At 48.9% G+C, this 26,825-nt stretch overlaps 1 protein-coding gene across 2 annotated transcripts; it reads right to left on the bottom strand.

Annotated features, from left to right (window-relative positions):
- Positions 1 to 999: 999 nt before the first annotated feature.
- TMEM233 (transmembrane protein 233) lies at positions 1,000 to 26,520 on the bottom strand. Of its 2 annotated transcripts, none has more exons than XM_037156100.2 (3): positions 26,289 to 26,520; positions 9,159 to 9,295; positions 1,000 to 1,261 (listed from the first exon to the last, which is right to left on the bottom strand). In XM_037156100.2, exons 1-3 carry the CDS (start codon positions 26,472 to 26,474, stop codon positions 1,252 to 1,254), a joined length of 333 nt encoding a protein of 110 aa, XP_037011995.1. In that variant the 5' UTR covers positions 26,475 to 26,520; the 3' UTR covers positions 1,000 to 1,251. The 2 variants fall into 2 exon arrangements, with proteins under 2 accessions (XP_037011995.1, XP_053525593.1); XM_053669618.1 differs by lacking the exon at positions 1,000 to 1,261 and adding an exon at positions 4,978 to 5,019.
- Between the last annotated feature and the right edge of the window lie 305 nt (positions 26,521 to 26,825).

The raw sequence follows: 26,825 nt of genomic DNA, 5'->3' as shown, positions 1-26,825 counted from the left end.
GATACATCACATCCTAAGAAGAAACCATAAATGCAAGGAGAATAATAGAGGAATACAATAACAACAAAGCGATGTATTAAATTCAGTCTGGACAGTAGCTTTTGAACCTGGGGCCTGCTCGTTTTTTCTTTATTGAGACAGGACAAGAGCCAACGAGTCAGAAGGGGGTTAAGGAACCAGGAGCCGCACACAGACTTTCTCCTTCCTGTCATGGGGGCTGAGAGAGGATAGAAAAGGGGAAATATTGTAGGAAATGTTCTTCGTGATTCTGTGGCATTTAACGTGTCACAAATGACATAAAAATCACCTTGTGGACTTCCGGTGGTCTGCCTGGCACCCCGTGAAACACCAGGGGACCGTGTCTGGCAGGGAGGGTGATCACTAAACAAGGACAGTCTCTGTGAAAGGGTTTAACAGAAAAGAAATACAAGGGGTGGCATTTCCAGGTGGCATCCAGGAATATCAAAGATCTTGCCTGAGATTTGCTAGAAAGAGAGAGAGGGAGTTTGAAAGAAGCACATTCCAGAAACACAGCCAGTTTATTCCCGAGACTGGGATGGGGAAGGTGCTCCTGTACCTAGGATTGGCCACTAAGTACGTTCTCAGAGTCTGTTGAAGTGGAAAGTGAGGCTGAGGTCAACTCGACCCATGGCGGATGCAAGCAAGGGAGGGGGGCCCTTTAGTGAAAGTGGGAGCCGGGCCAAAAAGGCCAGCAGGTCCCTGGGTTTGTGTCTGTGATAAGGGGGGGAGCTGCTGAAGCTTGAGGTGATGCTACCGCACGTAAAAGGGAAAAAAATGCACAAATTCAGCTCTGTCAAACAACTTGAAACATGCTGCAAATGTTTGCACTTGTCATTGCAAATGTCTTGCCATCATCTGTCGTTCTTCTTAGAAATTCCCTTCCCACCCCAAATCTGGAACACCCCCCCCCCCATTAAAAGTAATGAGATTTCCTGAGGCTCATTTCCAGAGGAGAGGAATGCACATGATGGCTTTTGCTAAACGGAAACAGTGAGACTCGATTTTTTTTTCCTTAAAAAAAAAATCAATGACTCTGGCTGACCTGGCTGGGCGGCTTGGTTTCCCTGCATGTTGGACTCTCTTTTTAAAGTTCAGTAGCCAGGGACCTGCCTCTGGAGAGTCCTGGAGGAGAAGATCTCACAGTCGGAAGGCAGGGATCCGTTCCTTAGCAACTCCTTCAGGGTGTGTGTGGATGAGGTCCGACCTCCGTGTTCGGCCGCTGCTGGCTGCTCAGGCGCTGCTGTGTGGTGCAGACAGACAGAGTAAGAAAGAGAAAGATGGCAGGACTAGGCCCCTCACCCAGGGCTTCCTTTTCCCCAGCGATTACTCTGATGATCTGAGTGCTGACGTGGGCAAGTGGAACTGCACCCTTTGGAGTCTGAGCACTTCGGGGAAACAGATGGTGTTTGAAAACGTATTTTATTTTACATGTGGCTCATGCAAAAAAAAAATACTAAGTGATACAGATGCAACAAAATGCCTGGGAGCATTTCTGAATCTCCTCCCTAAGGGTTGGTAGCACTGCTGGCCTGTGGTGCGCCCCTTCCAGGCATTTTTCCTGCTGCATTTAAATCCATAAATATGCACTTAGAAGTTCATCTTGTGGGTATATTTACATAAATGGGATTGCACTATTTCTGTGTGTCTTTGTGTATAACTTACTAATTTATCTAATAAGCATTTACATGCCAGGTGCTGCCCTAGATCGGTGATAATACCACCACCCAACAAACACACAGTGAGAACCGTGCACGGGCCCCTGTGCTTTACACAGTTTAACCGTCACAGCCCTGTGGGGTAGGTACTGCGTTATCCCCATTTTATAGGTGAGAGGACCGAGGCGCAGGCTGGTTAGAAGGGCACAGAGCTACTTAGAGGCAGAATCTGGATTTAAACCCCAATAGTCCAGCTCCAAAGTAAGCGCCCTGAAGTGTTATGCTCTGTTACTATGGACAATGGCAGAAATGAAAATGTTCCCAGAGTTTTCATTCCAGTAGGAGGAAACAGACCATAAGAATATATATGATTATATAGAAATATATGTGATAACATATAAATTATATAGGATTATGCATCACACAACTATATATAGTATATAATTGTATATTACATATAGGTGTATATAGTAATTTATAAATTGATAACATAAATATATATGGGATGGTATATTAAATGTATAAATAAATTTATATTAAATATATAATTTATAATTTCTGAGGGGGTGGCACTAGGAAGAAAAGTCAAGCTGGAGAAGCGGGCAGAGGGAAGGAGAGTGGGCGGTGGGAGCTGTTTTAGCAACGCTGGTCTGGGTTACCCTCTCTGCTAAAGCAACATAGGAGCAAGCACCTGGAGCAGAGATGGAAACAAGCCGTGTGGATTTCAGGAGGAAATAAATCCCAGGCAGAGGAGCCAGCAAGTGCAAAGGCCCTGTGGCAGGGGCCTATTTGTGTTGCTCAAGGAAGAGAGGGGAATTCATTGTTGCTGAAGTGGAGGAGTGAGGGGAGAGTGCTGGGAAAGGGATCACATGGGGCCTTAACAAGTAAGGAAGAGATTTCCATGTTTGAATGACAGTGTGTAATCCACCCTGCAAGTAAACCACTGCGTATCGAACCATTTTCCCAGTGATGGACATTTAGGTCGTTCCAAGGTTTCCACTCTTTCAAACACAGCTGCAGTGAACATCTTCGCACATCCTTGGTTCTCACCCTGGCCGCACATGGCAATCATCTGAGAGCCCTATCACTGGAGATTCTAATTTGACTGGTCCAGGGTGGGCCCTGGGCATTGGTGTTTTTTTAAAGCTCCCCAGGCCATTCTGATGTGCAGCTGAGGGAAGAGAATTACTGTTTCCCATGCCTTTTTGTGCACCTGTGTCTGGGGTGGTTACTAAGCAGTAGACTTGCTAGGTCGGAAAGCACAGGGATTTTTAAGTTTAATGGATAAGTTGGAACTGAGGCCCAAAGTCTGTCCCAATTTACTCCTCCACCAACAGTATCCAATTCTTCACACTCTTGTCAACCTTGATGTCATCCATCTTTTAAATTGTTTTGATCTGGCAGACAAAAGAAGTACAGTGTTTCACTGTTACTTTAGCTTGTGTTTCCCTGGTTACCAGTGAGGTCGAACATCTTTTTCGTGTTTATTCTGATTTCTTTGTCCATTGTCCACCAACTCACATTCTTTTCAAAGCAAAAATCTTTCCTTTGTTGGTGGTGATTTAGTGTGACTTGTCTGTACCTCAGTTTATCTAAACCAACAAAGAAAGGCCCCCCTGATCTTCTGGAAATAGTTAATATGCCCCATTTTCCAGCATGGAATCACAGAAATTCTCTGAAGACACATCTGTGCAAAATAATTCACAGAAGGCCTTACTCCAGTCAATAACATAGGGAAAAAGATGAATTGGCTTTTGTGATTTTGTAAAAAGGCCAACTTCTTATCCACCTTGATATATATGCTTACTTCCAATCCTAATGCAATTAAGAGAGGACTCATTCCAGTCTGTTTGTAAGACAGAAGCTCGGTGCAGAATGGGTTAATATCTGCGTATTCTGTGCCTGGTGGTAGGAGGCAGTGCTGGGACCCTTAACCTTGTTTGGAAGTCAAGGTCTTCCTTAACGGACACCTTGGCACAAGAAGGCTCTTACTTCTAAGAATGACAAACGTTTTTAAGACACAGTGGGGGAGGGCCTGGTTCGTTAGGTACCTGCAAGACCAGCACAGATGGAAGTTCAGTGGAGGTGCATTATATGGATTTAACTTATGGCAAATCAACTGTTCACATTGCTCCAGGAGGGGGAAAAAGCAACTGTTTGGGTGCAGCTGGAGATTCCGGCCTCGTCTGGCTTGGTGCTCATGAGCAGCGATGGGTGTGTGACCCCAGTGCCTTCACTGTCCGCTCAGCGTGTGGCTCCGGTGAGGCTCATGCTGAGGGACGGCACCTCCTCCAACACTGGAGGGAACATTAATGGGGGGTGATCAAGATTTGGTGTGTGAGACACTAACAGGGTACCCTTCTGTGGATGCTGCCAAAATTGATTTCGATTTTACGCAAAGCTCACCACGTGCCCTGGTATAACCTAACCCCCGAGTGAGATGGAGCTTCATGAAATGTCACTGGTCGTCTTTGTGGTGACAACCCTCGTCTCCTTCACACCCAAGCTTTGTCATGGCCAACTGTTTCTGCTGCTAAGGGAGCTCCACTGCACTGCACTGAGCATCAGACCTGTGACCGTGAGCCTGCCCACGAGGAGAGAAGGAAGGGGAAACTGGGGAGGTGTATAAACTCTCTGGGGAGCATAGGAAGCTTCTACCAGGCATCTCAGGTATGTAAAAATGTCCTATTTTGTGGCACGTGTCCACACAGGCAAGAATGCTCTTCATTAAATGCAAAGCCTTTAGAACAGTAGTCCTACAACCTTAGAATACGTAGAACTATTTGGGGGGGTGGTATGTTCATGATAATGTATATTTCAGAGCCACTCAGGGTCTCGATTGTGGCATAGGAATCGGCATTTCCCCCGAGAGTGTCAGCCGAATCTGTCACAGGTGGCTCTGAGGCTCTGAGAACCATGATGGGAGTAAGCCGACCTTGCTTGAATGCCTAGGGCACCAGCAGAAAGTCAAACCCCAGGACCTGCTGACCATGGCCAGGCACGTGAACGATTAGGGCTGATGCACTGATTTCTGCAGCATTTACAGGTTTCGCCTCCGTGGGATTCTTTTCTCCACTTTCTTTAGCAACCCGAGAGCAGGGCATTTTCTGACTTTGAGACTTCGGGTTTGTCTGACTCCGTTTGGAAAACTCAGAACGAGAAGGCCTGATTTCTCAGAATGACAAACGAATGTTTCCAGTGCCCGGGCTGTCTTCTGTCAGCCCAGCGTTCTGTCCGAAACGGTCGGGTATTTTAGTTCAGCGATTCCCAGCTCTTCTGGATCTGACGGCACAAAACTGCCTTTTCTTTGCTCCACAAACACCACGTGGCCTACAGAGATGTCCTGTAAAATTAGGGTGAATGAGACCGTTTTGTGAGTTTGGATAAAGACCATGCTGCCCTGGGAAAATAAGCTAGGTGGGGTTTGGGTCATTTGCGGGAGAAGTGATTGGGTACGGTTTTTTTGTTTGTTTGTTTGTTTTTATGAGGATAAAAAAAATCATTTTTAAAAGGCAGGGACCTGCCCTGGCTGGTGTGGCTCAGTGGATTGAGCTCTGGCCTGCAAATCAAGGGGTTGCTGGTTCAATTCCCAGTCAGGACACAGGCCTGGGTTGCAGGCCAGGTCCCCAGTATGGGGCACACGAGAGGCAACCATACATTGATATTTCTCTCCCTCTCTTTCTCCCTCCCTTCCCCTCTCTCTAAAAATAAATAAATAAAATCTTAAAAAACAATAAAAAATAAAATAAAAGGCAGGGACCTTGAGACTGGTTACAGTTTTGCTGATGTGGATAAAGAACAGTTTTTTTCTTAAAGACAGGACTTCACAGTTTTTTAAAAGGCAATAGGTTACTTCAGACAGTTTTTGAAATGGAACTCAGAGAACTCACATATTCAAGGCTTTCTGTCTTATGTCTGGGCCGGGCCAGTCCTTGCTGCCTTTTCAGACTGTTACAAAAGAGCCTCCCTGTGGGCACATCTCCAGGCAGGAACCCGACTCCCCTCCTTGGCACGGAGTTAGATACAACACATTAGGATGATGAGTTTGCTGATGGAATGAAAACTGACCGCTCCGTTACTGGCTAGCGACAGATAGTGCCTTCTTCCTTTTGCGTTGAGGAGGGAGGGAGGATGCCAGGGTTTGGCAAAGATGGTCGTTCTGCTGATCACCTGTATCTAAATTCCTGGGTGGGAGTGGGGAGCTGGAAAATGCAGAGTTTTGGACCCCACTTCTGGCAAAGCGAGTTGGAATCTGCGGACGTGACGCTTGGATGTCAGCGTCTCCAAAAACCTCCCCAGGTGACTGTTAGGCAGCCCCAAGCTTGGGAACCTCTGCCTTGTAATTTTGCCTTGCCAAGCAGTTTCTCCTGTGGCTGGGAAATTTTATTTCAAAGGATGACTGAGAAATTGGCCTTGCTGTTGGTCTAAGTGGAAGATAGAATTGATTCCATTCTCTAATCTCTCTCCCCTTGGTGCTTCCCCTACCTTCCCCGCCCAACCTGCAAAGCCTGTAAAACTTTGAGCTTCTTCATGGATTCTAACTGTGGAAGACTTTTTTGTGTTCTTTGGTATCATGGAGGGAAAGGGATTGATCCAAAAGGAAACTGGGCATACAGATAGGGAAGTAATTCTACCCTCACTCCGTAGACAGGGAAACTGAGGCACAGAGGTTGCAGCGGAGCCAGGGATTTGAATCCTGGTCAGACTGGTGCTGGAGGCCATGCCGTCACCACCGTGAACTGCGTCTCAGGAAGGAGGGGTGCAGAGGGGACTCGCCCTGATATTTTATAACTACTAACAAAACTTCCGTCACAAGCACACACACCTCGGTGCCTTGTCTCCAGACAGAAATATATTTGTATGAAGAATGGAGAAAGTCCTGATACATGAAGACTTCCCGGTCCTTTGTGAAGCTTCTTAGCGGTGTCTGATGGGCAAAACGATCTTTGAAAGCCAGACTGTCCACCAGGGACTGCAGTGTGATAAGCCCCAGGCTGCTGATGTGGGTGTTGTCTGTCTTCGCCCCTCACCATGTATTTAAGCAATGTGAATTGGTCGTCCACGTGTAAACGTCAGGAGATTGGAAAGGAAAACCCAGCTTTCCAATGCCTTGAAAAGTGGGCCCGTGGAGCCTGCATTCTGAGTGGTAACAATTAGTGGTAACAATTCTGAGTGGTAACAATTAGCTGGAGCAGAGGGGTGGCTGCCCCCTTCAGATGGTGCTAATTCGCAGTGGTCCCCCCTACTTCCGATTGCCCCACAACCAGGCTGTCTCACTCAAGTATGCTCCCTGCCTGACTCTGGGAGTCTTCTGTTTTTGGCGCCTTTGCCTCTGACTCATCCCATGTTGTTCTGTAGGTTGCAGCCTCACCATTTTACTCCATCTAAATCAGCTGTGCAGGGAGCCCCAGGGTCAGTGCCCTTTACTGGCCCTGGCTCTTGAGTGCACTAGAAGGCTTACGCTGGATTAGGGACTGTGTGCTGAATAGTTTCCAGAATCAGAATCCCAGGTTTAAACCCTGCCTTCTCCACTACTTAGCTGTGAGGCATCAGGCAAATCTTTGATTTCTTCACTTCTCCGAGCCTCAGTTTCTTCATCTGTGAGATGGGGATGATAATGCCTTAGAGGGTTGCTGTGAGGGGCCAGCGAGGAGTGATTCACGTAAGGGCTTAGAGAGTCCCTGGGATGTGATAAGTTCTATGTCGGGGTCACCACTACGATTATAACCCACCTAGCTCAAACTCTGGTCTGGGCAGCATGTATTTTCAGGAGTCCCTGGGAGTCAGGCCAGGCCTGGCCTGTTCCCCTGGAACACTATCCTTTGAGTTTGGCTCCTAGGACCAGAGCCTTGAACTCTGTTTGGTGGCACCTGAAGTTCTCAGGGCCTGTCTCAGTCATGATGATAACAATTGCAATAATAGGATTAATAAACAGTTTGCATGCTTTTATGCACCAACTAAGGAACAGACACCCAGCTGTCCACATTTTGCAGGTCATCTCACCTGCTTTCCCAGTAGCTCTGTTGAATGGGCACTGCCATAATTCCCACTATGCAGAGGGAGCAACTGAGGTTGAGGGACCCTAAGCAGGCTGAAGGTCTCACAGTGAGGGAGTGGTGGAGGGGGAACGTGCACCGGGGAAGTTGGGTGCCAAACCCGCGCCACTAACCCCACGATCTGCAGCCCTAGGTTCTCACACATGCAGCATGTTACACCGTCCTCACAGAACAAAGTCCGGTGTGTTCACACCTATTCCCCACTGTGTTCTCCATCAAAGGCCAGCATCATCCATGTGCCATCTTGCAGGCAAGAAGCCTTGACATTCCTTTGATGCTTTAGTGTTCTTTCAGCCCCACTGTGGCCCAGGCCCTCTGTTCTTTCCTTGGTGACACCTCCTCCTCCATCCAGTCGCCCCTGATTGCTCCTGGATCTGGCTCGTCCCATAGGAAGTTGACCTGCTGTGATGTCCACTATGCCCTTGGTCACCGAGGTTGGGTCGTCTGGTCTGAAAGACTAAAGGGTGTCCTCTTCCTCCCTCACTCACCCGTTGCCCCTTCCAAAAACCAAGCCAAACGGGCTGACCTTCTCAGCTTGTGGGAAGCGGTATGGGAGTAACCATGCTGCTCTGGCAGAAAAGCTAAAGGGCTTCTGGGAGATCTTATCTGCCTTTCCAGGACTTGTGCAGGGAGACAGAGAGGGATGTGGGCCGCTCATTTCTGAGGCTCGGCTGTTCATCACATGACCTTGCCCCTGTCAGACCTCCCATGGAAAATGTCATTGATTCCAGCGGGTGGAGCCCCTCTCAGCTGGCCAGGCACCAGAATATATCCGTCCAAATCCAGAGGGAAAGAGCAACCGCATCCATCTCCGCCAATGAGGTGAGAGCTCATCGGCAACACCAAAACTGCATGGCGACCCTTCTGCCCGTGGAGAACAGTTAGGCTGGTTGAGTGCAAAACCGCGCAGGAAATCGTTAAGCAGATCAGGTGGTAAGGCAGAACCAGCAAGAATCCTGAATATCCCATTTATTCTCCCCCGGTTCTCACTTTTTTACAGTCAGGTGGAACTGCGACTTGTTTTAGCCACAGGTGACATAGTGGGAATTATGGCAGTGCCCATTCAACAGAGCTATTGGTAGAGTTAAGTAGTTGCCATGGAGATTATGATAGAGACCACATGGCCCTCGAGGCCTAAAATATTTACTATCTGGCCCTTTATAGGAAAAGTCGTTGACCCCCTTTCTACACAGAGCAGCTGCAATAGCAGGAAACTTTGGATAGCATGGGGCCCTGAATGACTGTGTGGAGGAGAGACCCTTCCCCGAACTCCGTGGCCCATGTACTCACAGCGAAGCAAAAATGAAAACGTTTTTGTTTGGGATTGTCTGCTACCAGGGAATGACCCAACCTATCCTAACAGATTCCGGTGGGCATTCAAGAAAAGCCATCTTACGTTGGGAAGGACTCAACAAGACCTACTTACCTCTTTAGGAAGTGAACTGCACAGGAAATACCGATGATGAGAAGGCCAATAATGATGGAGGCGATGGCCACCCACTTGGCATTCCTCCCAAGTCGCCTGGATCCATCAATGTCTCCATTGTTGTAGCTGTTCAGAGACTGGGGGACACAAGGGTAGGGTGAGTGGTGACACAATCCACAGGGAAAGACAAGTGCTTCTCAGGCTGCTTGGAGCAGGCACCACCTCCTCCAGGAAGCCTTCCCTGAACTCTCAGGCTGTGTTAACTTCCCCTTCTGTATTTTCTGATTACTTCCATCTTAGTATTTGCCATAGCCTATTAAAATGACTGGCTTCACCTCTCCCATGAGGGTGTCAGTGCTATGTAGGCAGGCACCATGGCCTTGTTCAGCATCGGATAGCAGTGCCCAGAGCAGTGTCTGTCATGGACAAGATGCGTGATAAATATTTGCGTGATGACAGAATAAACGGTGTACTGCGTCATCCACTAGAACCAGGGTTTGTAAACTAAGACCCGTGGGCCACATTCAGCCTGCTGTGTTATAAGTAAAGTTTTATTGGCACATAGTCACATTTATTTAGGCAAGGCCTAAAATATTTGTTTGGTCCACGATGGAAAAGGTTTTCCTCTCCCCGCACTAGAAGGTAGATCCAGGAGGTCAGGGACTTCGGCTGAACCATTCACCTCTATGCCCAAGCCAAGCTGTCATTCACCTGGTACCTACTCATCTGGCTTTCCCAGATGTTACAACACTGAAATATTGCGTACTGCCCGGGAAACAGCCCCTGGCCGTCCCAGACACCGTGGCCCCTCCTCTGACACTCCCCAGACCTCTCTGCGGTCCAGCGACTTAAGGGTTACCACTGGGCCCAGCACAGCACCCTTTCTCATTCTGAGCCCCAGCCAAACTTGTCAATATTTTAAATACTGTTCTTGTTGCCAGTACTTTGAACAGTGTCTGGTCCATTGTAGGAGCCTGAGAAGCACTGGCTGAATGAATATGTCTGTTTCCCGATGGATCGTGACTTTGTTCAGGGCATCTTGGGGTCCCCCTGGAATCGAACCCAGTGCCGGGCAAAGGGCATGTGCCCAGAGAATGCTTGCTGCTGAGCTAAAGGCCAGATGCCATTCTTCTCTCTTATGATGACCCCCACTGTGGAGAATGCCCCCAAAGCTGGGCTGCAGCCCGAAGACTGGACATGCGCATTCACGAGGGATGGGCGGAGGGACTCGACTCCATCAGTGCCGTGCCTTGTAGGTCTCAGTGGGAACCTGTCGTCTTCACCCCGAAATCACAGCCCTTGAGTAGCAGTCACTCCCTTTCCTGGACTGTTAAGTGGGGGTTAGGTGTAGGCAGTCAATTACAAGCCAGAGAAACACCCAGTATACCACAGAGCTTTCTGCTTCCAGAACTTTCCATTAATTCTTGGACCCAGGCCACCTTTGTCAGCAACAGGCCAGGGGACTCCGCCACAGAGAGGATTCGATTTCAGCCCTCTCGTGGGGATGGGCGAGCCGGAACCTGCAGTGACGTGAGGGACTTGCCAGGACGGAGGGCTCCTGTTTCCGAGGGCTGACTCCTGACTCCTCAGCCCTGGGTGCTCATTCCAAACACCTGGCCAGTGTTGGCATTGTTGTTATTGTTATTATTACTATTATTTTCATCTAGATTGCTGGGCCCTGTCCTGGAAAGACTCTGATTTAACCAGTGTGGGGACCAGACCTCTGGTTGTTTTTTTAAATACACATAACATAAGATGCACCATTTTAACTCTTTCTGCGTGTGCAGTTCAGGGGCGTTAAGTTCATTCACCGTGCTGGGTGGCCATGACCGTCACCCATTGCCTCTAACTAACACTCTGTACCCACTGGGCTCTGACTGCCCCGTCTGCCCTCCCCAAGTCCCTGGCAGTCCCCACCGTGCTGTCTGCCCCCCGCGGAACAGACGACTGTAGGTCCTCGTGTAAGTGGGAGCAGGCACGACTTGTCTTGTGTGCCTGGCTTATTTCATGGAACATCATGCCCTCAAGGTTCATCCATGCTGTAGCGAGTGGCAGAATTTCCTTCCTTTCAAAGGCCGAATGTGTGCCCGTACCACACATCCTTAGCCACTGCTGCATCGATGGGCACCTGGGTTCCACAGTGTTTATCTACTTAATTAAAGCGTCTCAGGATTGAACACCTTTGGCAACTGTCCTCGATGTTCTTCAAGGTTGCTCTGCTTACCCCCTGAAGATTTATCCCAAGGAAGTGTGTAACAGAGCACAGGCTCTGAACTCGGAGAGATCTGAGTTCAAACCCGCGTCTTATTGGCTGTGAGAATTAGAGCAAGTTATCCAGCTTCCTGAGCCTCAGTGTCCTCATCTGTAAATTGGGAACAATGGTAATAGCACCTTCTTCACATTCAGGGAGCCAGTGAATTAATGCAGGCAGAGTGGTCAGCGTTGGCCCAGCACAACACGTGTGCTCAATAAATGTTAGCTTTTATTGTGAATTGTCATGACCTGTCTTGTTCTTCCTCAAAAACTTGAGACCTGTGGGGTGCCACAGAGTCATCTGGGCTGCTTATCAGAATCGTAGGTGATCAGGCTCTATCACTTATGGAGCAAAATCTTTGGGGACCCGAGTTTGAGTCCCCTTTGTTTTGGAGGCTTCCCCATCAAAGCTGGTGCATCGAACCTGAGCACCCCAGATTCTGAGCTCAGCATCCAGTGTCAAATTACGTAGAGTCAGACCTTCCTAAAGTGATTATCACTCTACTGCGCTGCCTTGGAAAACCCAGTTTTGAGACTGGTCATGGCCATGCACTTGTGCTGCTCTCACTGGAGGAAAAAACAGTGGAAAAACTCCCTCCGTCCTCCAGGCTGTGTGGATGGAAAGCGAGTTTCCCGTTCTCAGCAGCAGCCCCTACCGAAGCGGGAGGAGCAGCCCACGGTGCTGTGTCTGCGTGTGTGCTCTGCCCACGAGCACAGGTTAGAGGCAGGGTCCCCGGGCCACTCCAGCTGTGTGTGACTGAGCAGCCGACCCGACCGAGGGGCACGTGGGTACAGTTCCTGCCGAGGGCAAGTCCTGCCCAGCCTTCATCACCTGATGCCAGTCTGGCATCTTGTATGGGACCCTCCTCTCTGCAAACCGCCATCTCTCTGGGGCTCAAGGGAGACGTTGAGTGATTCCAGGAATGGAACTGTGTTCAGCTTGAAAAACAGATGAAAAACCTCCTTCAGTATCAACTGTGGGCTGTTCTCTCCCCAGGAGTCTTGTTATGAATTCCTTTCCTGCTCTGGTTCTCAGCGAAGGGGCTGCCCGTGGGCAAGGCTTCTTGTGGCTTCTACACTTCCAAGGAGAGACCCAGAGTAACTCCGTACACCTTCATCCCTTGTACATGAATGTTAATAGCAGCATTATTTATAATAGCAAAAAAAAAAGGAATCAACCTACATGTCCATCAACAAATGAATGAAAAAGCAAAACGTGGTCTCTCCATTCAATGGAAGATTACTCAGCCTTAAAGAGGAATGAAGTACTGGTACAGGCCACAACACGGATGCACCTGGAACATGTTATGCCAAGTGAAAGGAGTGAAACACGAAAGATCACATAACATGTTATTCCACTTATGTGAAAAGTCCAGAATTGGTAAGTTCATAGACACAGGAAGTAGATTAGACATTGCTGGGAGGACGGGGGATGGGGAGTGACTGCTAACGAGCGTGAGATTTCTTTTGGGGTGATGAAAATTGGTTGGGATTAAATAGTGGTGATGATAATACAGTCTTGTGAATATACTAAACATTACTAAGTTGTACGCGGTTCTGTATTTTTTTCCAAGAAGCAAGACCCAGAGGCAGAGCTTTTGCCCCTTGTGGGCCTCATGGGGCCCTTGGTGGGACCCAGAGAAGTTGGTGGGGCCCTGACAACAGGCGGTGGCCGGGCTCAGGAGCTGCAGGGTTACCCCAGTGCCCCCCGGAAGCAGCAGCCGGCCCTGCTAATGGTTAGCAGACCAGACTTCTGTGTGAGCAAGAGAGAAGTGCCTCCCAGGAACACAGGAAGGAATTTGATTTTTGTGAGGAGTTGACTTAGCAGGGAGGGACGAGAACCGGGGAGGCCTGGGCTGTTGTTTGTTATTCTAAGCCCTGTGTACACTCACAGGTCATCAATGCCTAGGGAACCTGGGACCCAGGCAAACGGAGATCCTGCTTCTTCGGTGACCACATGAGCGTTGAGTAATTGTTGTAGTTTGGAATGAGGGTTGAAGTAAAAATAAACCGAGCATGTGCTAAATGTGGTGGCGGGTTGGCTCGAGACCAGGGCAAAAGCAATGGTCTGTGAAGAGCACTTGTGTGACCCCCACTGGGCAGCAGCCCGAGCTTTCCATTTGGTGGCCTGTTCTGGGGTTCCTTCCTGGGGCAGTTATGTCCACTTTAAGTAGATGACATAGATGTCGTAGCATTTGTCCCTGGAACACACCAAGCTTATTCTACCCCCGGGCCTTTGCATGTCCTGGCTCAGACCAGATCTTCCCATGGCTGGCGTGTTCTCATCCTTCATCTTTGGCCAATCACAGGTTTAACAGTAGAATCTCTTCCCCACCACCTGCCCCCCTAGTCCTCTCTCATATTTTCCTGTTTACGTGGTCTGTCTTCCCCCCTCTCATGCTTAAGTTTCCAGAGAGCTGGGGCCAGTCTCATTCAATAAGCTGGCGAAGGCTGTGGTTGTCCAGTGATGCCCAGGGAGGGTGGGTAAGTCTGCCCAGTGTCGGGGAGAATGAATCCCTTTGGCTGTAGATCCGAAGCCACACTCCCCAAAGAGCCCATCTGTTGGTTCCCTGTGTCTCATTTCTTAATGGTTCGGAATTCTTGAGGGGAGGAAGAGCGGTTAATCTGCTGACCCAACATACAGGCCGCTTCTAACTGAGAACCATTTAGCAAACGGGTGCCCTAGTTGGCAGCTGTAGAAAGCTCACATTTTTCTACGGGACCACTACAGTGTTGGGTATATAGTAAGTGCTCAAAAATTATTGCATGAATGAATGACTGCAGGAGAACCCGCCCCCACGCCTGCTTTCTACCCACGAGACACGGCGGCAGAGTTTCCCAGGTGCTGTGGCACCTTCTGTGAAGGGACTGAGCGCGCTCAAATGATGTTTCTTCGTGTTGGCTTAAAGCTCTCCCCCCCATCTGAAGTCCCCCTTCCAGATTTTCTCTTTGAACTTGAGAGCCAGCTTTGTACAATGGTGGCAGGAGCCAAGGACGGCCATCAGTGGAAGAGAAGGCTGGGGACTCGGGCTTTCTCTGACTTTGGTCAAGCAAAGAAATGTTGACTCGCAATACTCTCTGCCTCCTCCGTTTACCTTGTCCTTCCAAATGGGCCTTGGGCTTTGCCACAGCCCAACACAAACGTGGGAGAGGTTTCTTGGGGGGCTCTGGGGATGTTTGAAGTGATGGAGACCTTCTCCCCAGGGTCTGTCATTTCTTTCTGTTGGTAGATACTACAGAGACAGTGTGGCTCAAGGGACAATATTAGGAGCCACATGTCCTTCAAAAGTATGAAGAACTTATCTCAAGAGCATTAGGTAGCCTCTTTGGAGTTGAGACAGAACAAAAAAGGGGGCTTAACTATGGAAAACAGTATGGAGGTTCCCCAAAACATTAAAAATAGAACTACCACGGGATCCAGAAATTCCACTTCTGTGTGTCTGTCCAAAGGAAATGAAAACCGATCTTAGAGAGATAGATGCACCCTCCTGTCTATTTTCGTAATAGCCAAGATCTGGATGCAAGTGTGGATGACTGGATAAAGAAGGTGGGGTGCACACGGACACGGGGGAACAGGACTCAGCGGTGAGAAAGAGGGGAATCCTGTCGTTTGCAGCAACACGGATGGACCTTGGCGACATCATGCCAAGTAAGATAAATGGGACAGAAAAAGACACATTGTGTGTAATATCACTTACATGAATTTTCAAGAGCTGAACTTGTAACAACAGAATAGAATGTTGGTGACCTGGGGATGGGGAAGAGAAGGATTGGGGAGATGCTGTTTAAGGGTACAAACTTCAAAGAGGAGATAAAGAAGTCCTGGAGAACTGATGCGCAGCACAGTGATTCTAACCAACAGTTCTGTGTTATAAACCTCAAACTTCTCAACATCAAAGACCTCATGGACTAGGTTGCAGACCACTGCCACTGCAAAAAAGAAATAATTCTGTGACATGGTGGAGGTGTCACTAATGTGACCGTGGCAGTCACAGTAGTGTATCTGTATCAAATCCACAGGCTGTGCTTAAAATCTGACGCAAAATTACATGTCAATTATATTTCAATTTAAAAAAGAAAAACAGTGGGCTTATATTAGAAGAGGTGAGTTTCTGCTTAGGTGGAAACCCGGTAAAAGTGTAATCAAAATAAGACAACTTCTGACATTTTCCAAGCATTTACCTTGTGGCCAGCACTGTACTAAGCTGCAGTTTATCCTCAAAGATGTTCAGGACTAGAACAAAACGTCAGAATAAAACGGTGTCTGCTTCACCTACAGAACCAACCCTGTCAGCCTGATAAGAACATGATTTAGAGCGAGAATCACCCTTCAAGATGGACAAGAATTCACTTATTTACCAGCCCCTCGCTTCTTCCTGAAGACTTTTTTTCTGTTTTATCACCTTTGGAAACATCCTTATTTCTGACTAGAAATGCAGTCTAATCTTTCTTGCATGTTTCCTGGGTTTATTTCTGTTATTTTAAAATTTCCGTCTGCTACCACCAATATGCCAGTATTTTGATCTATTGAGTTGTCAATACTAGAATCCTAATTTTAGAACATGTTGCCTTTTTTTTCTTCAAAACATCTCTCTTTCAAAGTCATCTTCATCTGTATCATGCCTTTATCTCTGGGACATGTGTGTATTTGGCCACTGGGAATCAGTGTTTTCTCTTTCTGTGTGTGTGTGTGTGTGTGTGTGTGTGTGTCCCTCTCTCTGCCTCTCTGTTTTTGTCTCTGTTCCTCTCTCTCTCGCACACTCACACACCTGTGTAGGCTTACCTCGATGCCTACACATAGTCTGAGATACTTTTGTCCAGGTGTAAGGAATCTATATAGATCGATATGTCTTACTTCGCAAACTCCTAGATAGCAGGTTGCCTCAAAATTGCTCGATGAATGCTGGCTTTTAGTAAATATTTAGTAATAACAACTGAGCTTTCAGGTGATTTGGGGATTTCTTGTTTAGATTTTGCCTGCTCTGGAGTTTTGGTGCCAAAAGGTAGTACTGGGAGTTCATAGATCGGGCTTGCAGATCAGAAGATGGACCTGCCCATCATCCCCGTTCATTCATTCATTCATTCAATTATTTACGCGTGTCTGTCCCCTTCCTGGGATTCTGGGCTGCTTCTCCCCATAAATATCTTCAAGGGCAAAGCAAGAATTGTCCTTTTGCCTCTCTATCATTAAAGCCAAACCGCCAGAGAGGAATTCTGCCAGGCTTGATTGAGGGTATTATGTGAGGCTTCTGATATCGATGGGGCAGTTCTATTAAAAGAGAAAGCGTTCAGAGCATCAAAGCCGTGTCCCTGTCAAAAAGCAAGGCACAGTGGTCTGATTATAATGCTCCAACAGGGTAGACCGTAACTCCATGGTGGGGACTGTCATGTCTGATTATGTCCCCTAGTGTCACCTTTTTGTGCCTCATTTTCTCATGAATAAATGGGAGAACAGCTTTCTTGCATAGCTTGCTGGCATTTTGCAAGGAACCAGCGAAACTGTGAAAATGCTTTGAGATGTAAAGACATACAGGCAAATTAATAATAATAATAATAATAATAATAATAATAATAATATGGCAGTGCTGCACTATCAGAATTGTCCTGAATAAAGAACAAATGAAGTTATCAAGAGAGAGTTAAATGTAGATCTCCTTCACTTTGGGAGATGGGAGAGATGATCTAAAGGCTACAGGGAACATGAAAACAAACTCCTGGATTTCAACTGTAGATACAAGAGAATGAGGGAGGAAGAACAGCAAGATCTGGCGAGAGAGACCCATGACACAGACGGATGTGGGACAGAAGGGGACAGGTGGGCCTACAAGGCCAGTGTCCGGGCGGAACCGCCTCAATACCCCTGCACCAACAGGACTCAGCTCATTCAAAGTGGGAACCAGTGAGTCGGTGAAAACAGTGTTGCCCGAAGTGTGCTCTCTGGTGTGTTTGTCCTGGGACCGAGGGGCTCTGGGTGGCACGCCGAGTGATGGCACCTTGCTTCCCTGTTCCATGAAGAGTCACAGGGCACCGTGGTTGGCCAGGGGCTTCAACAAGCCCCAAAGGAGAGCAAACGGTTCGCTTTTACTTAGCATTTGACTTCTCAATTTCTTTATTTTTTTAAAAAGATTTTATTTATTTAGTTTTAGAGAAGGGAAGGGAAGGAGAAAGAGAGGGAGAGAAACATCAAAGTGTGGTTGCCTCTCGCACCCCCCGTGTCCCCCCCACTGGGGACCTGGCTCGCAACTCAGGCATGTGTCCTAACTGGGAATTGAACTGGTGACCCTTTGGTTCCCAGGTTAGTACTCAGTCCACTGAGCCACACCAGCCAGGGCTGACTTCTCAGTTTCACCTCCTTGTTCTCCGTTCCCTTTTTGGTAAAACGTGTTAACATCAGGCAGAAAGAGCTGTCTGAGTAGCCCATCTGAGAAGCCCAGTTTCGAAAAGACTTTGAACTGGAGTGTCATGCGCTGCACTAACTAGTTGAGAACAGAACCCGCTGCCAAATGTGGACACTGGTCTGCAGTGTGAGGGTGTTGGTGAGCTTCAGGCCAACCAGCAATATTGCCCTTGGGAACTAGGCCCTGCTCAGCCCCTCAGTGTCCTTGGGATGAGCCTGGGTCTGTGGGATATTTTCCAAAAAAGTTTTAGCAGAAACGCAGAACATAGGGACAGAGGGGAATCCTCAGAGATAACAGCAGGAGCGAACTTAGACCTCTGTAGCCATTCATTCTTTCATCCATCAGATATTTGTTACAATATGGACCATGTTCCTGGCACTGGGTTAGGCACTGAGGCTAACAATGGAAGGAACTAAAAGAGCTCCAAGAAAAATCTGTGTAGAGTTTAGTGAGGTACAATCTAGGGTATGGGAAAGAGGGCAATCAAGGAAGGCTTTATGGAGGAGGTGATTTTTCCAGTTGAGCTCTGAAAGAGGAGTGAAGTCTACAATTTAAAAAGATCCTCAGGTAGTTAAAGTTTGAGAAGTAGTGCTGTAGGATGTGAGTCATCCCACCTGGCTGGCTCCCCTTCATGATTTTTTGAAGGCATCATTACAATTCACACATTTGAAGCCAGAAACAGTTTGCTTATTAATTAATTACAAAGTCCACCTCACCCACGGCCTATTTTGCCAACTCATTTAATAGCTGCTGTTTTGTTACCGGAACAGCATTTAATGACTTTGGGAGGGAAGTTCTGGCTGGACTTTTCTTTCTTTTCCTTTCTATTATGGAGATTTTCAAACATATAAAAAATAGAATAATGTAATAAATCCCCATATTCCCATAACCAGCTTCAACAACCTCCCACTAGTAGCCAATCTTGTTTTATCCGTATCTCCCAGACTATGCTGTGACAAAACCATGATATCATTTTATCAGTCAATTAAAATGACATTTACAATGTATTTTCGCTTCTAGGAACCCGCAGATTAGCATCCTAAAATAGACGTGGGCTGTACCTCCAACAATCTAGCACTGAAAATCTCCAACAACGGTTTAAATTCTAGATTCCCAGACACCAAATGTCAGTGGCCACCCTCTGCCACACAGTGGGGGAAAGTTTTAAAGTAGTCAACGTGGCAAAGGCTGCTTGGGCAACATCTGTAACATCTATGGGCATCTAGAACAGATACCAACTGAGATACACTTCAGGTGAGGTCTTTATCTTCCGGGACCGTCTTATTGCTCTTCAGAGCTTCAAGGACAGGAACTCATAAGAAATAAGTCATAGGGATCCATGACTTCAATAGCCCATTTCTTAGCTCACAATCATGTGGAAAGAGCTGGAGAGGGTTGAGAGAAGCCACACTGAGACCAATGGAGGGCAGTATTTAGAGCTCCGACTTATGAATGGTGTTAAGCCTCCTGGGTCAGCTGCCTGGGCCCAAACCTGTTATTTCTAAGTTCTTCCCTGTTCCCTGGGGAAAAAAAATATATATCTCCCCTTGAAATCTAATTGAAGTCTACTTGAAACATACAGCTCTGAGGGATGAGCACCCTGGCTCAGGTGGAAGAACACCCAGTTTGGCCTGTCTTCCATCCTCTGGGTATTTATGTTCTTTTTGACCACAGACCTTGTCTTCTAGAGCAGGTGTGGTTCCGCTTGGGCAGGGCTGTGGCTAACCGAGCCAGACCATGGCCTTGTAGTGGACTTTGACAATGGTTTTAGACCAACTATCCATGATCAGATGCATTTTCTGTGGGCTTATGAGGCCCACTGCCTTGTGTTGAGGAGGGTTTTTCTTTACCTCTTTTCTGTGTTGGGTTACCTTCTCCAGATACTATGTCTTTGTCTTCCTTGATTTGCTCCTTCATTTGGGGGGAGCACATCCTTCCATTGCTTTCTGAGAAAAGGTGTATGGCAGGTAATTTTAGTTTTTGTTTGGATGGGTTTAAAATCAAAGTTGGTAATAATTTTTCTTTAGGATTTTTAAGTCGTTCTTTCACTACTGTATAGTTTTCTGCATAACTGATGAGAATTCCAAAGCCATTATGAATCCATCAGTGGCGTGTTTCTCCTGGAAGGTTTGTAGGTTTGCAGAGAAATTTTATCCTAAATATCTGAAATTTCACCATGACGTGCTATATGATGCACATCTCATTTCATTCATTCAACTGGGTTTTGTGGGACCAGTTTAATCAGGAAACACACGTGTTCAGTTCTGGAAAGTTTCCCCAAATTATCTATTTGATAACTTCCTCTCTTCAACTTTAATTTTTTAGTTTTCTGATTAGATGTTAGATTTCTTGGAATGATTCTTAATTTTTCTTGACTGTTGCTATCTTTGGGGGAAATATTTGCTTCCTCTATTTTTTATTGTGATAAAATACATGTAACATAAAATGCACCATTTTAACCATTTTTACCGGTACAGCTCAGCGGCATTGTCGGGCCTCTGTCACCACCATCCACCTCCAGAGGGGGATTTCCCCTCTTCCCCAACTGAGGCCACACCCGTTAACCACTGGCTCCCCATCCCCCCTCTCTCCAACCCCTGATGACCCCCATTCTATGTCTGTCTCTGGGAATTTTACTACCCTGGGTCCCTCATATAAGTGGAATCATACAATATTTTTCCCTTTGTGACTGGCTTATTTCACCTAGCATAATGTCTTCGAGGTTCACCTATCTATGTGGTAGTATGTGGCAGAATTTCTTTTAAAGGCCAACATTATTCCATTGTATGTATACACATTTTATTTTTCCACTCATCTGTCAATGGACAGATGAGTTGCTTTTACATTTTCCATCTTTTTTTAAAGGTTTTATTTATTTTTAGAGAGGGGAAGGGAGGGATAAAGAGATGAAACATCAATGTGTGGTTGCCTCTCGAGCAAACCCCCCCCCCCCCCCCCCCCCCAACTGGGGACCTGGCCTGCAACTCAGGTCCTGACTGGGAGGCGAACCAGCGACCCTTAGATTCGAGGTCCTGTGCTCAATCCGCAGAGCCACACCCGCCAGGGCTATTTTCCACCTACTTGATTTTTGTATTACTTCCTTGAGAGTCCCTCAGCTTTAACTTCTAACCCTCCCACTATTTTTAAAAATCACTCTCCTATTTTAATTCCCAAGAGCTGTTTTTATTCTGTTTTATTTTTTCCAACCTATTCTTATTTTGTGGACACAACACAGGTTCTTATTTCTCCAAGGGTGTTAATCATCTATTCTTGACATTTTCTTTTACTTCTCACATTTTCCTTTCCTTACACTTCACTTCTTTTGTAAACCACAGGTCTCTGACTTTAGAAGAAATTCTCAAATGTCTGCTAATCCCTGACCACCCCTTCCTATTTGAAAACGAGACACTGAAAATCTTCTTGAGAATGGGGCTTGTCAATGGGCAGGCATCCTGGGGTGCGTTCATCATCTCTCTGGAGAACTCCTGAACGTGCATACCTGTAGGTTTTGTTGTTCTGGACGGTCACATCCCTGGAGAGACATCCTCCGATCTCCTACCGGATGCTGGGTAAGGGTGTCAGGTTGGGGCGGTGGTGGGGGTCCCGTGGTTCAACAGACTCTGCACTGGCCCCCTTTTCCAGTGTGCCTCTCGCTTGCCTCTCTGCCGCGCCCGGTGTCTCCACTCATTCTGCTGAATCCCAGCAGGTTGTAGGTCTCCCGTCCTCTGTCAGGGCTGTTGAGGAGGGAGGTGCTACTGCGTGGGGTGGTGGGTGATCTCCGGTAGTTGAACGACTTCTTAAACAGGCTTCCGAAGGCCCCTTTGCTCTCTAGTCCTGCCCTTCCTTCCTTCAGAGGCGGTATCAGGTGGTCCTTCCATTTCTGAGCCTTCTAGAAGGTTTACCTTTCAGTGTCATTTACTCTGTACAGTTAGTCAAGGCTCAACTACCCATTTTCTATCTTCCACTATTTTTTCACCCTTCTCATCCCTTTTCTTGTTCTCCTAATTTGTCCTTGGGTGTTTGTACCCTTTAAAATTCACTTCCTATCATTGAAAGTGGTTTCAGAAGAGAGCAGAGAAGAACAGGTGTGTTCAATGCTCCATGCTTAACCCAAACTCTAGTTTATTCATAGGTGTTTCGGTTTGGCATTAACATTTACCTCTAGGCTGCAACAGTTACTATTCCAGTTACATGTTTACTGGTCACTGCTTTTATTCTTATCAAATTTGTAAGTCTCAATAAAAACAAAAACTGCTGTTGGAAAAGACAGTGGCTTGTATCCTTAAAATATACTCCTCTCCCCCTCCTCCATCATCATCATCATCATCATCATCAATACTTAAAACATTTAACTTTTACCATTTGATCTCCACAACAGGTTCCTGAGCAGGTACTAGCCCAACACCCACTGTACAGGGTTGAACCCCCAAGCCTCAGAGAGACTGAGACAGGTGTGTGAGATGACAAACAGCAAAGAGCAGAAAAGCATTTAAATTCCGGTGGTTGGTCTCTAGACAGGTTCTGCAGGCGTGAGGAAGAAGCGCCGATGAAGAAGTCTCACAAATCACGCAACCAAAAGTCATTGGCTATTTTGTATCCACACTTACCGTTGACCTCATTGGTTCAGCTGTGCAAATGATATTGTATCAAATGACATCATCCAGAAAGGAGGCTCACTACAGACTCAACTCCAGTCTCCTGAGTCAGGGAGCAAATTCAAGCTACAAAACCAACGGATGGCGGAGACCTTGCCGGCCCGATTCTCCCCTTAATAGAGGTCAAGGGAGTACACCAGTGCCTGGGGTGGAGCCTGGCACATAGTAGGTGCGCAGTAAACATGAGGTTCCTTTCACTTGGGATAAACAGCGATAACCAGGGGTGCACCCAGAGAGCCTGGGAGCAGGATGACTGAGGCCTGAAAACTGGCCTGGGCTCCGCTTTCCAAGCTGTGCGCTCCGGGACGCGCTGCATTTGCCTGGAGAGCAGGTGCCATTTTCAAATTCAAGGCGCGTGCAGCACGGGCTAGCAGTGGCCCGGCCTGGGTGGAAATTCTGGACATATGTGCCCCTGACATTGATGGCAGGGTAAGCGCACTTTCAACGAATAGACTTTGAACACATGGAGAAGTAAAGACTTCCACGATCCCGCTGCTGGCGATGCTCCACCCACCGACGGCCCTGAGCCGCACTGCAGGCTGTGTGCTCCCTCCGCCTCACAGCCCCCAGGACGGGGTGATGCGAAGGTCACAGACGCCCACAGCTGGATTATCCAAGGTGATTTTATTATTCTCGAGTACCTACTCTGACTTCGTCTTTTCATAGAAGGCTTTTCAGGCTTGGTTTAATAAATAATGATAATGATTGTTTTGAGATTGTTGGCTCTTTATGCCAGGAACTAGTTATTTTGAGCCTTGTCAATATCTTCCATACGTCTCTGTTTCTATCAGTTTGCATTATGTCATAGTATTTCTTGAAACTGGGTTGCTGTTGATGTTTGGGGCAGGGCAGTTCTTCAGCGGGGGTGGGGGGGACAGTCTACAGCATTGAGGGGTGTTAGTACTCTTGGTCCTTCACGAAAAAATGCCAGGAGCACCCCAAGCCCATGAGGCGCCACAGGTGCTCCCCAGACTTCCAAATGCCTCCATGGGCGATGGGTATCAGAGTTCATCAGAACTCACAGACAGGTGAGATTGGAAAAGAGCCAGGACCTAACATCACAAGACACCCCTGGGGATAGCAGACACTGGGTCACCTGCCTTCCGCCGCACAGCCCCCTGTTACTCTGGGAAGCACTTCCAGGACCTTAGAGGGAGCCAGCGAGAGGATGAAGGAGGCTCTTTTTAGAATTTGGTTCTGCTGCCTTGATGTCCTGTTTATTTTCACAGGGGACTTGGCTCCGTCTGACGTCTGACGGTTGTTGCCCTTACCCAGCACAGTGCGAGGAGGGGGCGTTATTCTGATTGATCCTCACAGCAGGTTTGCTAAGCCTAAACAATTTCACATTATCACTTTCTTTATGAAGAAACCTAGGCTTTGAAAAGAGGTGTGCTTGCTCAGGGCCAACTTTCAGATTCCAGGGTCCATGTTCTGGCAATAGAACTGTCTGCTGCTATATACCTATTTGTAAAAGGCTTGGGGGTGGGAATGGGCCTGCAGGGGTTCAAAAACAGCTTCTTTTGAAAGCATACACAGCTCTTGTTCCCCGGGACACACCAGGTGGTATCATCAGTGTTCAACCTGTTACCAGCCGCGGGACCTCATTTCAGATCAGTGGGGGTGGGGGTAGGAGGCTTTGCAGGCAGGCCCCCCCCCCACACACACACACTAGGAAGAGAGTCAATTGGCTGCTGATTCGTTTGTAAACCAGGATATTGTATGGGCACCAACACCAGCCAGAGACCCGGTTGCTCTCTGGAGAACTGGGCTGCTGGGGAGAAAAAAACCAACAAAACCAAACCCCAACATAAACAAACAACAACAAAAACCATGACCAGATATCCTGGGGGAGGCAGGAAGAGAGGAAGCTGGCTGGGTTTCTAGGGAATCTGATAAGGTGGCTCGGGGCTCTGCCTCGTGGGGGGGGGGGAGCAGACGTGGCAGTCCACAAACACCATTCATTCATACGTGCATCCGTTTCATATTTATGGAGCATCTGCCACCTGCCAGAATCTATTCTCGGCGAGGAAACAGCAACAGCACGACGAATACCCCTGCCCTCACCGAGCTTACATTCTAACGACCGCAAGCACATTAATAAAGGAAACAATGTCTCAGGTGGAGGGAAGTGCTTTGGGCCAACGGCAGCGGGGACAGGCGCAGAGAACTTCTGGGGCGTTTGGATTTTAAACAGGGATCTGAGAAAGCCCCAGGGAATGACACTTGATCCAGTATCGCCTTGCTGGGCGCGGTTTCAAGCGTCTTTACAATTTTCTCAATGCAACAACCGCTCAAAAACAGCTACGATTATGCCCATTTTACAGACAGAGAGGCTGAAGTTAAGAGATGCAGTGATTTGTGAACATCGTACAGTTGGCGTGTGGGCGAAGTGAGGTCTGAACCCCGGCTGTAGTGCGTCCAGCGGCTTGGAGGCTGCTGCGGATGGAGCCTACAAAGGGGGCTGGGGAAAAGGAAAGTCGGCGGGGGCGCACGTCAGGCCCTTGTGGGTACCCACGAAGCGAATGTGGTGTCACCCATGGGCAAGAGTGGGTGGACTCTAGTGGGGTGGAAGGGGGCTGCGGAAGCTGTTGATCTTCCCTGAGCTGAATTCCGAGTCTCCCGGCCTGGGGCTGGGGCGACCCGTCATCCAACTGCAGAGCAGGTGCGTCCGTGGGGGAGGGAGCTCGAGGCTGGGATTGTCCCCGGACAGTTCCGGTCGGAACCTCGCCCTGCCGCCACCCCCTGGCCAGCTGCTCCAGTCAATAAGGCGAGGACCTCGCGGGCTCTCGTCACCCTCCCGGTGGGGTTCGCCTGGGAGTTCCTACCAGGGCTGAGGAGGGCCACGGAGGCGAGCTCGGGAAGGGCGGACTGGAAGCACCGCTGTCTGTCCTCCGGGGAGACACGCAGTTCGGGAGGCCAGCGCGCGAAGGGCGCGTGGAGCTGCAGGGAGCGCGGAGTCTCTGACACAGTCCCAGGAGGGCCCGGGTTGCAGGACAGAGCGGCGGAGGGGTGCCTGGCAGCTCTTGGGGGTCGCCAATACGAGGGGAGGGACAGGGCCCGTGCGCAGCAAATAAGTGAGAACCAAGACGTGCTGGGGTAGAAAGAGCAAAAGACTGGCGAGCGCTCACTCCAGGAAGGCCTGGGGAGAGCGGGCGCGCTGAAAAGACAGACGGGCTGGAGAGAGCGCAGGAGAAGGAAGAAGCGAGAAGGAACTGTTGCCCCAGAGAAGACGTGCCAAAGCGTGGGCCCTGGGGTCTAGGGGAGGGCGTGGGGAGTCGCTGGGCGCCCCGCGTGCAGCAAAGAGAAGACTAGATGCTGAAAAGGCCGGCCGGTCCAGCACGCTGGAGAGCGGGAGCGCCCGGCGCGCGGGCGAGCACAGAGCGCCTGCGCGCGCAGGGGCCGCGGCGTGCAGTTGCCGGCCCAGGTGGCGCGCTTTGAGGTTCTGGAGGAGCGGGTTGAGAAGAACCCGACGGGAGCCCAGAAATGTCGGGGGAGGCAGGGAGAGAGGCCGCAAACTCCACAGAGAAGTTCCCCGGATTGGAGAGGGAGAAGTTCCCCTGGGCGCTTGAAAAAAGCGGAAAGCCAGCCCTGGGGGAGGCTTGGCCGGGGCTGGCCAAGGAGCGCAGCTGAGAGGAGGCGCGGCTGATTGAGGGGCGAGTTCCGAGAGCCCGAGAAAGGTGAGGAGGAGATTCCGAGGACGAAAATCCCGGGGCGCGCGGGGCCCTGAGGAAGGGAACCGTGGAGAGCAAACTGGGTCCCCAGGAGGGCCACAGTGCCCCCCATAACCACCCCTCCCTGACCGCTCCCAGTGTTAACCCACTCACCATGATGGAGAAGACGAAAGCCACGATGTTAATGGGGTACGCGGGGCAAAAACACGAGACAATGGTGAGCCACAGGTAGTTCTTGGGCCGGGGCACGTCCTCCTCGGTCTTGTCATCTTCAGTGTTGGCCTCGGGACTGCTGTCCAAAGCCGTCTTGAAGTCCGAGCTGGGGGCGTACTGAGACATGGGCGAGGCGGGCGGCGCAGCGAGGGCAGCGGAGCGCACAGTCGGCGCGGTCTGGTCTGGACCTCTGGCCGCCGGCTGCTGGCGAGCCTCTGAAAAGCCAGTGGAGCGAGGCTCGGGAGACGTGACCTCACCCCTCCTGCGTCCTCCGCTGGCACCCGCCCGGGCTCAGGGACCTGGGCCAAGAGCCTGGGCACAAGAGGGAGGGAGGAAGCGAGAGCAAGGAAGTGAGGGGAGGCGGCGGGGAAGGGAGGGAGCCTGCCAGCCCGAGAAACAGAGGAAAGGCACGCTTTGACGACACCCATAGACCCTCAGACGGAGGCCCAGATTCACTCAGCAAAGTCCAGAATAGAA

Source organism: Artibeus jamaicensis, unplaced genomic scaffold, assembly GCF_021234435.1.
Source record: "Artibeus jamaicensis isolate MK-2021 breed Jamaican fruit bat unplaced genomic scaffold, CSHL_Jam_final contig_525, whole genome shotgun sequence".
NCBI lineage: Eukaryota > Metazoa > Chordata > Mammalia > Chiroptera > Phyllostomidae > Artibeus > Artibeus jamaicensis.
This window is presented reverse-complemented; position numbering and strand designations above follow the sequence as displayed.

Bases quoted from the DNA above. Each gene is read 5' to 3' on its own strand.
- TMEM233 (XM_053669618.1), bottom strand. From the start codon at position 26,474: ATGTCTCAGTACGCCCCCAGCTCGGACTTCAAGACGGCTTTGGACAGC. The intron at 9,296-26,288 runs GTGAGTGGGTTA...TGTGTCCCCCAG, and splicing joins CTTTCGTCTTCTCCATCATG to TCTCTGAACAGCTACAACAA.